Source organism: Lissotriton helveticus, chromosome 10 (genome assembly GCF_964261635.1).
Source record: "Lissotriton helveticus chromosome 10, aLisHel1.1, whole genome shotgun sequence".
In the NCBI taxonomy this organism is placed as follows: domain Eukaryota; kingdom Metazoa; phylum Chordata; class Amphibia; order Caudata; family Salamandridae; genus Lissotriton; species Lissotriton helveticus.
Genome location: NC_136071.1, coordinates 666,268,021 through 666,282,934, shown reverse-complemented (window position 1 = coordinate 666,282,934; position 14,914 = coordinate 666,268,021). Strand labels below are relative to the sequence as shown.

The window sequence follows — 14,914 nt, the reverse complement described above, 5'->3', positions numbered from 1 at the left end:
TAATTTTATTTGGTTTTGATCCGACCTTTCTTTTATGGACTCAAGTTTCAAGTTTTATTTATTATGATAAGGAACTCTATTGAGGTCCACATAAAACAACATATACATACAAAACAACAAATGTATAAAAAAAGTTTCCATCACAAACACTTGCAATAACTTAATACAGGTCCAAAAAACATTTGAAAAAGTTATACAGTTTAAAAGCAAACATTTCATTAGGCGGGTTAATCAAGGCTGCCTTAAACAAAGATGCAGATAATATGTTAAGTTGTAAGCAAGTTGGTCTTAACCATCTACGCCTGCCAGGCATCAGTGCAGGGCAAACAAACATGACGTGATCTAGATCTTGATCATACAATTGGCAAAGATCACAACGTGCCGAACCACCAAACCAGCTGGCATGTAAAACTTTTAGCGGAAGCAAATTGTGTCTTAATAAGTACACCAGTCGTCTCACACCATGGAAAATATTCCAGTACATATACGGTTGAGCTTTCCGCAAGGTATAAGATTCAATCACAGGCGTACAACCTTTTTTCGCTAGGCAAAAGTCTCTATCTAGACTAAACCCCAATTCCCAGGAAACTGACTTCAAAACAGTTTTTAATTGATGAGGGGACAATAAAAATAGAGTCTCCTCATCTAATTTCAATTGTAACACAGCAAATCTGAAGTTTTTTACAATCGATGAGAAGTCATTTATGGACTCAATGATAACATTTTTGTATATAGCAATGGCAATAGCAAGGTCGCTGCTATTGCAATGATGGCGCACAGATTTGATTCCCTCAGCCTTGGAGTGGGGTCATAAGATGAAATTAGTTAAGAAAAGTGAATGCATTTTTGCACTACGGATGGGAAGTACTTAGAAATTTAACAAGATATTTGATTAAAACAGGGGGGAGACTGTTTTTATGTTGTTTCTGTAGGTAGGGTCGCGGTTTCGAATTTTATGAACTTTTGATTGTGTAAATGTCCGTATTGATCCTTGCTGCGTGTATTATTAATGTATTATGTATTTGTCTAAATTGCCCTAGAGGAGATTCCTTTTATGGTGTAATGATGCAATATTAATATATGTCTATGTTTTAAATTTTCAGCTTCAATAAAATTATTTTTTTTTTTTTTAAATAGTGGATTACCGCAGGTATTTTTACCTAAAAGATATTTGCCATGATGACACTTTTATATTGTTTGTTGTATTGCAAGAAAAAATAATTTCCCTTCTTCAGATTTCCTTAAATATGAACTTTTATGTAATTCTATACTAGATTCCTTTCCTAATAATATTCCTACAATTATAAAATCAGATTTAACAATTTATATTCAATCAGTATTCTCTTCCTCTCATGCTGTTTCATTAAAATATGAGAAATTGAATGCATTTCAAGGTCCTAATATTGATACGATTTCAACTTTTTGGAATGATATACTTTCAATTTCTTTTTCATATGATACGTGGAAAAAAAGGGTTGAACAATATTTCAGGATGGTTACCTGTATCACTTTATCAAACAAATTGCTTATGGACCCCATTAAAGTTATTTAAAACTAAACTTCTTCCCAATTTGAAATGTTGGCATTGTAACTTGCATACTGGCTCATTAAAACATATGCTTTTTGAATGTACATTTATCTTAAAGTTTTGGAATGAAGTTTGGAGTGGCTTACAAAAATCCTTAATATTTCTGATGAACTTTCATTTACTTTACTGATTTGTAAATCTTTTGCTCTTTCCGAACAGTTATCTGATTTGGATTGTAAATGTTTTAATTTTTTGATGTCAGCCGCTCTTAAGTCTATTACTGCCTGTTTAAAAGATGCGTCCTTATTTTCCTTTAATGTTTGGTGGTCTTGGATTATTTTTACTAGAAGAGGTGCCAATTTATCTTTGTCTAGTATTATTCATAATTGTGACTCTTATCATTCTTTTAGGAAAATGATTAATCGCTATTTATCTTCTTAGTTATACTTCCTTCTTATATTTTGCTTTATATTGTAAATCACACATGTTTAACTTGAGTAGCTCACTTTGAAATTATTTGTACGATAATTACTAATTGTTTCTCTCTTCTCCTTTTATGTTATGATTACTACATTCATATAGCGTTTTACCCCTCTGTATTTAACTAATTGTTATTTAATGATAACATTTAATAAAATATTTTGAACACAAAGAATGGTGGCAGTGCCTGCCGGGCACTGCCGTAGGGATTACAATGTTCCTTTCCTCTGACCGTTTTAAGGCGGTTTACTCGCCATGAAAAGCAAGGTGGAAAGGGACACTGGGGGCCCATAGCAGGCCCTCCTTCCATGGTGGCCCTCAGACATGGGACCTGGGGGCATCTAGGGAGCCCCCAACATATCCCTGCACCATGTTCCAGGCACCGCGGTGCCTGTCACTTAGTGCTGGGATATGCAAATGTGTATTTTTTTGTACTGCGGCGTGTGCTGCAGCCCGCAGCACAACCGTAATACAAAGAATTGTCTTTGCAATGGCCTTGAAGGCGGTCGCATTGTAATATCCATTGTGGGACCACCGACTGCAGGTCAGGTGGTCCCATTCCCGATATGATGGAGGTCGGACAAAGGTCCGACCCATCATAGTGAGGCCCTAAACTATAAAATTCCACAAATAATACTTACGGTATAGCCACTCCAACAGTACAAAAAAAACTCTGGAAAGGTAAAAATTACTATTCTCACTACAATAAATGCAACAGTAGGGAAAGTGAAGGATTGCGGAGGGTTAACATTTACTATTCCCACTACAGACATAACAACAGTAGAGAAAGTGTTGGATTGCGGCGGGAGAACATTTACTATTCACATTCCATTCAGCGCAACAGAAGGGAAAGTGATGGAATGTGGAGGGGTAACATTTACTATTCCCACTCTAGTAACTCTTTGCAGCTTTATATACAAAGTAGTACCCTTTATAAAAATATATATTTTTAAAACATTAGTAAATAAAAAAAATCAATAGAAAAATTATATATATCATTCTAGTTAACGTTAAACAAATTATATATTTAAGACAATCTTTAATACAAATTGTAAATTAATACAAATAGTATGAGAATTAAAATACCACACTTATATTTCTAAAATACTAAGAACAAAATAAACAAATATATAATATAAAAGGACAACACAATTGACACATAACATAACAGAAATCACAATTTTCAAAAAAGTAAAATATTTTAAATGTTTCATTACTTAAGTAACTTCCTACCCTATAAATATACAAACTACAGAACACACACCTAAAATATTTTCATTAAATTATAATATTTACACATTTTACATAGTATTATGTTATTTAATTTTTTAAGTAATTTTATAAATGATGGGAAGGTAAGTAAACATAATTCACTTATAGAAAATGAATTATGTTTACTTACCGTCCCACCCTTTATCCTTAGAAAACAAACAACCCGCATCTAATATATATGTTTATAACAAATATAATTTAATAATTTACATAATTAATTATCAATTAATAATAATTAACTAATATCAAAGGATCATATTTAATTAGCTCCTTACATGTTGTCCCTACAAATACACCTGATGCCTAATACATAACACAAACAATATCTTAATTACACAATCTACAAAATTATTTATCAATTAAATAATTTGTATGTATTATATTAATTAAATACTATAATGAATTTACTGCATACCCTATACCTTTAAAAAGACAACAACTTCTACTTAAATAAATAAATTATTACACAATGTACATAATTATCATTGAAAGAACTAATTATAATAATAAATAATTATAAAGTAATTATAATTACTTTGCTTTCCATCCTATACATCTACAAAACCTACAGCCTGCAGCTAAAACATAAATTAAGAAATTTGTATTCATACTACATTAATTATTAATTAGATATTAATAATTAAAAATGAATTTGTAACTAACTATTATTAATTTACTTCCCGCCCCCTACAATACCCCTAACCCACACCTTAAACATAAAATCAAAAGCAAATTTAAACATACCATTAAATAATTAACAATTAAAGTATTATTATTAATTAAATTGTAATTGTAAATTAACTATAATTAATATACTTCCCACCCTGTTCCTCTGTAAACCCCACAAGCAGCTACGGTACTAAAAATTGTTCAAAACTTAAAGGAAATCTAAAAAGTACTAAAAATCCATAAACTATATTAAAAAACATAAACAATATTTATACAATGTATAACATATACAATTAAAATATATAGGGAAATACATCAACAATAATGAAACATTTATATTATTAACAACAATATTTTTAACATCAATATTAACAACATAGATATTTTTGTAATCAATATTAACACTTTATATATCTCTAACATCGATATTACTTACCTTAAAATCGGTATTCTTGTCAAGGATATTCTTGGTGATGGTATTTCATCCTGATGATATTTCCAACTCGATTATTCTGTAGGTCAATATTAAAATGTTGATATTTTGTCTACATACCGCAGCACACAAAGAAAAAGAAAAAAAAAGCCTATCAGGATTGTTTTTTGTGCAGGAAGATGAACCTTCACGCACAAAAACAATCCAGCCTACAACACAAGCACCCTTGCACCATTGTGCAAGGTTGCCTGCATTGGGGCTAGGCTGCTAATTTGGCACTAGGGCAAGGAGAAAGGACAGGAACGTGCAATATATGATAAATACGTCACATTCCTTCCCTTTCCATGTGACACGGAGCAGCACAGCAAGGTGACTTGCTGCGTTGTTCTGCACCACAAGGGTTATAAATATGGTCCTGTATCTAACTCTATTTCAGGATTGTCACATTAAAATTTAACAGTGCTGCCATGTGTTCCCGGGTCCTCAGACTTTATCATGAAGCAATTATCCCCCATGGCAGAGGACCTAAACCTCATCGGAATAGAAACCAGTAATCAGAATATCATCTGGCATACATTTTGGCCCTGATTTTGATTTATGTTGGAAAGCTTCCAACTTGCTGTCAGAGGCTTTCAGACCAACATCTTCGTTTTCAATTTCAACCGCTGTATTACAATAACGGCGGTCGGAAGTGAAACTGGTTGGTCATTCCGGCTGACTTCCGACAGGCTCAAAGGGTCAAACGGGCAGTCGGAACTGGCACGTAACACCTTAAGGATGGCGTTTCTGCCATCAGGATTATGATGTAGGTTTCCCAAAGGCTTTTCGTGTTGGGCTTTCCAACATGTGAACCCTATTGGTAAGAGACTTTTAGGGGGCCCTGGCATGGCCTTCTTGCAACTGTGGCCTCCGGTTGGGGGTGTGGAGGGCACATACGGTGCTCCCTGACAATCCCTGCACTAACTGGCAGGCACCATGTGGTGCATGCCATGCAGTGCACAGATAAACAAAAACTCCCATTCTCTATGTAAGCTTGTGCTGCAGCCAGTTTCTGACTGCTGCACAAACTCAAATAGAGAAATGAAAGTGTGCGACCGCACCATGTGCGTTCGCATCCTAATACTGAGGTGGGGACCGCCAACCGTAGGACGGTTGGTCCCGATTCTGCAACGGTGTCAATGTAGTAATGAGGTCCTTTGTGTCGGAAATATATTTTAGAAATCAAAATGCCTTTATACAGCTCATAATAGAAAATCCAGACCCAATGGAATTATATTTTGTAAACAATATTTAGACAGCAATATTTATTTCTGTATATTAACTTCTGACAAACAGCTACTATCAGAGAGCAGATTTCTGTAATGCAGGGGGCATAATCATCAGGAGTACACCAACATGATCTCAAAGTACCGAAGTCTTATTCAAGAGTGCTGGAAAATCCAACACAGATTATGACCTTGTGGTCTGAAAAGATTTTTTTTAGAATTTCACTAGGATGGGCTATAAGGGAATACCTAATATGAGAATGGTAAAGTAAATGGATTTATCAAAGTCTTCACTTAATAAGAGGACAGAAACAGTTTTTTAATTCTGGCGCTGACAAAGACCTTTTGTCATGAACAGAGAGGTGCTTGGGTCTGCCCCCTATGTCATTGGTTGCTTTGGGTGAGCCCCTTCTACCATTCTTTGGGGCCAATTACGATCTCCTCCGGAAAGCATTCTGACCGATTCGGGTCCGGAATGCTTTTTGAACTATTTGGATTGGGGGAGTCCGGCCGAGCGCTTTTGAGGCATCTGGATGCTTCGGATACAATTTGGTTGGACTCCCATTGACTTCAATGGGAGCCTGTATTACAAACGAGAACACAGGCACCCATTGAAGAAAGGGGTGGCTGAGGGAAATCGTGCACTCTGAGGCAGGCCCCCCATGTCACACTGCATTGTCTGAAAGGGGGGTCCCTTAGCTACCCCCATAGGGACCTGCTACGGGCCTCCAAAGACAGATTCCGACAGCTGTTTCATTTAGAGCAAACTGAATCGTAATCGCTTGTTCAGAAACCGAATCTATAGAGCTGTACAATTTGGCTCCGAAAAGACTCAACCTGTCCGAATGCCTTTCGGAACTGATTCATACAGTCCAAATGGTTTCCAGGCATCGTAATCGGTCATTGGGAACTGTGTATGATTCGGTCGGAACAAGGGTTCTGAATCGGATTCGGCAAACACAAATCCGACTCAGAGTCCTTCCGAACTTCTTCGTAATTGACTCCTTTGTGTGAAGTGGTTTTCACATTTCGATCATCCCACTGTAGAATCACACAAGCTTACATTGTGTGATTGTGAAAGAAGTAGTCCAGGATCACAATTTTTTCTTATCTCATGTTTCCAGCACCTGTGCAGCTGGATGGCTCAGGATGCTGCAAAAAGCACCAAGTCCCATGAACAGCCAGGCAAATACATCAATGCCCAGTTAATGCTTTCCTACCTACATCTAAAGAAACTCTCTAAAAATGTGCGCTACTGGAGCTGTGTGTATAGATGAGTGTCCACAAAGAGACAAGCACCCATGTATGTGTTGTCTGTTCTGTACATGTGTATTGTCTATGTTCCTGTTGTGTATGTTCCTGTGGACCAGTTTGTGATGTGTGTGCATATGTGTGTGTGCCACTTGTATGTTCTCTTATCTGCCTACAACATTGTCAGTCTATGAATACACTATGGAAAAACAAGTCTTGTTGACTTTAGAAATGCATGTTTAAATTTGCAGAGGATTTTGAGCATCTGTGTCATGAGAGACCAAAAACAGGAAGAAGCCCAGGACTCAGTGGTGAACAGTGTGTCCAAGGGGTACATTGTGTAAATAAATGTTTGAGTGATAGAATCAAGAAGGCTAGAATTTAATAGCTAGAAAAAGACATAAAAAAGTGAACATCATGAAGGTGTCATTAAATGGCATCGTATTGAACTGGTGTTAAGAGAGTGCGGGCTGAAGAGTCATTAGAAAGTAGGAGGGTGGAATGTTAATAATGAGATAGATAATATAGTGAATGATAGGTGAGCGGGAAACAACCATTACAACACTGTCATTACAACGCACTACCTTTACAATGCACTGTTACAATATGACTGCATTTACATTGCATGCCATTACAATGCAGACATTACAACGCATGTCAGTACAATGCATATCATTACAATGCATTGTAGGTTAAGTAATTGAGTTTTTTTTTAAGTTTTCGGGTGGGTATTGGTTTTGAGGTACATGGGAAATAGTCATGTTTACCCCTACACTATCCAACACTTACCCTACTGTTGCACTCACTGGAGTGGGAATAGTATTTTTTACCCCTACACTATGCAACACTTACTCCAATGTTACTCTAAACATATTATGCATTGTAATGGTATGCGTTTTAATGGTTTGCATTGTAATGGAATGCGTTGTAAAGGTAGTTTCTAAAAATGTGTTGTAATGCATGCATTGTAAAATCATGTGTTGTAAAGGTAGCTGCGATGTAAAACCCACTTTGCAAAGGCATGCGTTGTAATTGTTTGTGTTGTTTCGTCATATATTCATTGGTGAGCATGGAGAAAGCCATGGTGGCTTGCAGCTGGTGTGAGTGGCTTGGATGTGGGCACTGGTGAGTTTATGGTCAAATGAGAGGGAATCAGATTGGAGTTTTTGAGCTTTGGTGCCTTTGAGTAGCTTCAAGTTTCATATTGGTGGGATAGGTGTGTTGTGCCATGGTGGAGAGTTCATTAGGCAGTCTAGGTCACAAAAGAATCAACACGTGGGGGCTGAAGATGGGGTAGGAGGGAGAAGCATTAACAGCATGCTTTAAAAGGAAATAGGGAATGTATGCGGATCTAGGGAAGTTGTAGCAACATCAGGTGGGAGGGGCGTGCCCTATCAGCTACAACGACACGAATATGTCTGTGTGGTTTTACAACCTGCAAGAAGGTAAAATAAGCACACCTTTGTGTCTCTTGCCTAAGTCTAAATAAAAAACATCTCTTGGGGAAAGGACATCAGATATACATGCTAACAAAGGAGCAGTGGTCTCACTGCCCATTTTGGCCAAATCAACAACATGTCTAGAGAATGCATCTACAAAATGTCTAGAGCATACATATGCAACATGTCTAGAGGATGCATCTACAACATATCTAGAGCATGAATCTCCAACATGTCTCAAAGCATGCATCTACAACATGCCTAAAGTATGCATCTACAACATGTCCAGCGGATGCAACTACAACATGTCTAGAGCATGCACCTACAACATGTCTAGTGGATACATCTACACTATGTCTAGAGGATGCATCTACAATATGTCTAGAGGATGCATCTACAATATGTCTAGAGGATACATCTACACTATGTCTAGAGGATGCATCTACACTATGTCTAGAGGATGCATCTACAATATGTCTAGAGGATGCATCTACAATATGTCTAGCGGATGCTTCTACAACATGTCTAGAGGATGCATCTACAACATGTCTAGAGGATGAATCTACACTATGTCTAGCGGATGCTTCTACAACATGTCTAGAGGATGCATCTACAACATGTCTAGAGGATGCATCTACACTATGTCTAGAGGATGCATCTACACTATGTCTAGAGGATGCATGTACAATATGTCTAGCGGATGCTTCTACAATATGTCTAGCGGATGCTTCTACAACATGTCTAGAGGATGCATCTACAACATGTCTAGAGGATGCATCTACACTATGTCTAGAGGATGCATCTACACTATGTCTAGAGGATGCATCTACACTATGTCTAGAGGATGCATCTACAATATGTCTAGAGGATGCATCTACAATATGTCTAGAGGATACATCTACACTATGTCTAGAGGATGCATCTACACTATGTCTAGAGGATGCATCTACAATATGTCTAGAGGATGCATCTACAATATGTCTAGCGGATGCTTATACAACATGTCTAGAGGATGCATCTACAACATGTCTAGAGGATGAATCTACACTATGTCTAGCGGATGCTTCTACAACATGTCTAGAGGATGCATCTACAACATGTCTAGAGGATGCATCTACACTATGTCTAGAGGATGCATCTACAATATGTCTAGCGGATGCTTCTACAACATGTCTAGAAGATGCATCTACAACATGTCTAGAGGATGCATCTACACTATGTCTAGAGGATGCATCTACAATATGTCTAGAGGATGCATCTACAATATGTCTAGAGGATGCATCTACAATATGTCTAGAGGATGCATCTACAATATGTCTAGAGGATACTACTACACTATGTCTAGAGGATGAATCTACACTATGTCTAGAGGATGCATCTACAATATGTCTAGAGGATGCATCTACAATATGTCTAGCGGATGCTTCTACAACATGCCTAGAGGATGCATCTACAACATGTCTAGAGGATGCACCTAAAATATGTCTAACGGATGCCTCTACAACAAGTCTAGAGGATGTATCTTCAAAAGGTCTAGAGAATACATCTACAACATGTCTAGCACATGCATCTACAATATGTCCCGCAGATGCATCTACAACATGTCTAGAGAATGCATCTACAATATGTCTAGTGGATGCGGCTGTGCCCCCACTGTAGAGAAGCCAAGAAAATGTGGGCATTTTTTAATCTGTCACCTTAACACATTGCAAGCTTAGGTCATAAAATCAACCCAGCCTTCCTTTTTCCTGCCTTGTACAGTTTCTCTCAGTTCAGCCATACCCACGGGAACCAATCCTTGACCCCACAAGGCTGGGTCCAACCCTTGAATCTAGGCTTCCAGTGTGTAAATAGTTACTTCAAAAAAGCAGGTTTTATGACTCCATCGTGAACCAACACAAACTGCAAAATCAAATCTAGACATGGCGTCCATGTTTTGGTTCTTTTTGAATTCCGTTATTGTTAATAAAAGCATTGGTCATACATTACCCATTTGCAATGGAGTTGGGGTTCCAGCGTTGATGAACAATTATGCTTTTAACATTGATGAAATATTCTGTGCCATCATTTTGGGAAAGACTATGCTCGCCCAGTGCCACACGATATATGACTCCTTGGCTGAAAGTGAATGAAGGCATCATTACAATTTTATTTGACAAATGTGCATTTGTGAACATTTCATACAGTGATGTAACATTACCATCCTTTATGTGCACTTAATGGCTATGTTTACATGTAAGATGGGTAAAATTTCTTACATAAATGCACATAATTCAAATTTAGATTGACTATAATGAGTAATTTTACATTGTCAATAAACTATGGTTAGAGTGTTCTCGTCAACTTGACCAGAGTCGGCATAGGCCTTTGATGATCAGATCCCCTTTTAAATGAAATGTTGTATTTCCACTCACTGTGCCAAACCTTCCTTCTGTTCTAATATTATGAAATAACAGTAGTTCAGGGTGACCCTGTGGAGGCCTGTTAAGTCAAAGGTGCCCGGTAGTAGATGGAATAAAGTCAATGTGGGCCACGGGATGGTAGCAGCGCCCCATAGAGTGTCTGGTGCAATTAAGGGAGGCCCAAGGGGTCTGTTCAGTCACAGCAACGGTATCCAAAATGACTTCCGAGTATGGTGAAAAACACCATGTTGTAGGGTGTAGTCATGTAAATGTCCAGTATTTGTAAAGCGCAATTACCCGAAGGTGTCAGGGCTCTGGGGGCCGTCGAGAAGATTAAGCAAGCTATTGCCCAGAGTCACATGGTGCTGGGCTGATCTGCTGCCGGCACCTGGGATCGAACCGTGAGCCCCCAAGGTCCGGAGTCAGTCGCCCTGGCCGTTGCGCCACACCTCTCCCACCAATCATTTAAATTCAATAGACCACATGCGCTGGTCAGAGTGGGGACACGGGCAGGCTCTCCGTCTTGTGCTCTGTCTCGTGCCTGGGACAATTGAATTCCACAGCGGAATTCAATCAGCCACGCCCGCGGAGGGAGTTGTGGTGTGGCAGAAAGGCGGGGGGGATAATTGGAGGTAAGTAAACAATTTAATAAATAAAACGAATTTCGTAGCGTGCCATGCATCGCAAAATACAGGGCACGCTAATGGGATCATTATAGATAGGAATTAGAATTAAAAAACTCTTAAAATTTCACTGAAAAAAACAAAGGTTATAGGGACAGTATAGTTAGGTTTAGATTTTACTCATATAGGGGCACATGCATCATTGTATATTGCATTCGCAAACGGTGCGAATCGCAATTTTCGGCCGTTTGCGAATGCAATTTACAAAATTGGGATGCATCATTTTTTCCGCAATTTTAGGAATCGCAATCATGTTGCGATTTCTAAAATTGCGATTGCATTTAAGAAATCGCTTTTTGCGATAGGGAGAGGTAAATTACCATGAAGTAGACCTGTCTCATGCATTGCAAGTATTGAACAGGATCAGGAAGACAGTAGTGGTGGGCAGAAGAATGAAAATAAATAAGGTTACCTGTAATATCCAAAACCCACAATGGAATTCTGCGAAGTTCCCAAATTTACATGGAGAGCAATGTTAATAAGAAACCTCAGAAATATAGGCCCTACGCAGGAAGGCATTTTGCATTTCCTAGCGGTGCGAATCATAATTTCAGGCCGTTAGGAAATGCAAAATTGCCATTTTCATAATTCTGAAAAGCATATTCGAAGGTGCAAAACGTGATTTCCATACTGTAAAAATCGCATTTTTGGATTCCATAAAAAGGAAATCGCAGATTGGGATTTCCAAATAGTGAAATGGTAACTCCATGAACAAAGGATTTCCTAATTGCAAATAGTTGTAAAATTACCATTTAGGAAATGCAATTACCATCAATGTGTATCAGGTGGTAACTAGGTGCAAATTATAAAAAGTTCCCCAAAATACATCTGACTCAGAAATGTTTCAAAGTTTCATTTTACACACACACATGCACTTGGGGCATGTGAGTGTGAAAAATGTACTTAAATCCACATTTCAGGGGTGCGGGGGTCATTTGGACCCCCCCCCCGCACCCTTGAAATAGCTTTCTCATTTTGCGATTCCTTAATTGCGAATCGCAAAATGAGAATGTCTTCCCATTCATTCCTATGGGCCTCTAGGCCCATAGGAATGAATGGGAAGGGATTCCTTAATTGCGATTCTCAAATTGATAATCTCAATTAAGGAATTTTAAGAAATCGCAAAAAAATTTGATGCATTGCTTTTTGCGATTTCTTAATTGCGATTCCTTAATTTTCGCAATTAAGAAATCGCAAAAAGCAATATTGATGCATGTGGCCCATAAACCCATAGAAATTCAGCAGTTGTAGTTGCCTGAGCTAACTATAACTTACACCTCCGCAATGTACTTATTATGACCTCACAAAGTACATCACTCATGACATCACTCATGACATCTCTATTTACCAACAGCAACACGGGAGGAGCGTTCCAACTTCTCATGAATAGAAACTCTAATACCGTTCCACCCCTTTCATTGATTCCATTTGATATATTTCAGCCTTAGTATTGTGGATCTAGAGGTCTCTTGGTCAAGTCAACATTAATATGTCATAACTATTCGATTCAAATCTAAGTTTTTTGCATCATGTTGTTTGACAACTTTACAACTGTGCCTTTACATAAAAAGTACAATAAGAGTGGATAAGTTGGTCGAATTTGCATTTCAATACATTTCTTTGTTTTGTTAAAACCCAGTCAAACCTGTACCCTGAGATTGTAAATACCCACCTTTGCCTCTGTTTTATTTCTCCCCTTTAGGTCTTAGAACCCAGCCTTCATTGTGATGTGATGGGCTTTTAAAGGAAAGAGTGTTAATTTTAAATTGTCTTTGGACTTTCTTATTCTTGCAGCCTAAATTTTTTTTCAAATAAAAGGCTTTTAGAATTAATTGGTGCTAATTAATTCTATTTCTCACTGGTTGATTGGACCTAATGACTTATTTCACTTTTACTCATCATATTCTTTCAGTAGTGTGTAGGTAGAGTATAAAATCATATTCATGAATCTATTCAATAATTCTGCTTCTTATGTTTCTACTTCAACAGCTCACAGTCTAGTTAAGAGTGACCTGATGCAATGGTAAACTACAATAGCACTGGAAATGACCATTGCCACAATGTTCTTTTTTACCTGTTACTACATCATTACAGGATTTGCCACTCGAACAGAAGGATGACTTGGTGAGAGAGTTACAAACTCAATTCCTACAGTGCCTAAAAATGTGTTTGTAATGTGACATTATGCTTTCTCCTTCTCGTACTATTTAAGGATACAGTACACATGCCTTGTGCCCTTGGATACCAACACCGTACTTGAATCCAAGACCCAAAAGTGAAAGGTAGTACAAAAGGACACATAAGACAGCTACATCAATAATAGAATGTACATTTGGCATACTCATGTCTCGATTCAGATGTCCAGATTTAAGTTGTGTTGTAATATCAGTGCCACATGTGCTATTCTCCACAACATAGCCATAAAGAAGTGTCTTCACAACATCTACATAGAGCCAGATTCAGACTCAGATGTGGAACCACCACCACTACAGATACAGCAGGATGGGTCACGTGCAGAAGAGAGTTGAGCTCGACTCACAGAGATCACCATCAACTATTTTTAAGGTAAGAACGATGACCACATCTGAGAAATAGAAAACACATGTGATGGGAATGTTTTGTGCATGACTGAAAGATCACCTTTTATTTAGGTTGCAACAATGTGCATCTTCATCATCAACTGTATCTATACACTGTGGCTGGTGCATCAAAAAAACTAACCCACCGGCAGTGCAATGGCCTTGTAAATGAAGCCCTTTGTTTTTAAGCTTCTTGAAGACACCATAAGGAACAGAGGATACTCATATACAACATTAAAAAGCCCATTAGTGATAGAATACATCTTTCAGAACTAAAAACGACAGTCTAGCACAACCTTTATTCTAGAAATCAGGAATGGGTTAGGGAGAGCACAGCAATGTCCAATGATAAATTCAAAAATATTGCTAGTAAGGGCACTGGAACAATAAATGAGCGTACTGCTACTCCCACTCCTACTGTGGATGAGAGATGTCTGGAATGAAAGCTAGAGGTAAAGGCAGGTTTTTGTGCACTCCCCTAGATTTTATGGTAAGCTATTAGTCAGGCCTGGAGCCATTCTCAAGAAAGTTCAAGGTGAAACATTGAAAAAACTATGTCACCTGCTGTATCCTATTTATTTCACTTCGACCCACATCATTATCCTTCAAGCTCTTCGAAAGATGGGTGTCGACACTGGGGCTAAGGTCGGCATGGGATTCGAGTAGCGGTTGACTCTGCAAACCTTGGTGAGGATGAGGGGAGTTTTGGTGTAGCTGAGTCTGATGCAGTAAGAGGAAAGACCAACAAGGAAAGAGGTGTTGCTTGAGTTATCCATAGAGAGGGCTCAGAAGGAGATATGGGCAGAATATTTCTAGATTAGATATTTATTATTATTTATTTAACTTATAAAGCGCACTACCACCACAAAGGCATCCTGGCGCTATTGACTCACCACAAGAAGAGGGCATGAGA

At 38.0% G+C, this 14,914-nt stretch overlaps 1 protein-coding gene across 1 annotated transcript in view; it reads right to left on the bottom strand.

Moving 5' to 3' along the window:
• Window positions 1-14,914, bottom strand: part of LOC144784078 (elastase-1-like) — a 168,836-nt gene that overhangs the window by 96,780 nt on the left and 57,142 nt on the right. The window contains exon 4 of the mRNA XM_078662769.1: window positions 10,327-10,455. Coding sequence (XP_078518895.1) covers window positions 10,327-10,455 — 129 coding nt within the window. The remainder of the gene's footprint in view (window positions 1-10,326; window positions 10,456-14,914) is intronic.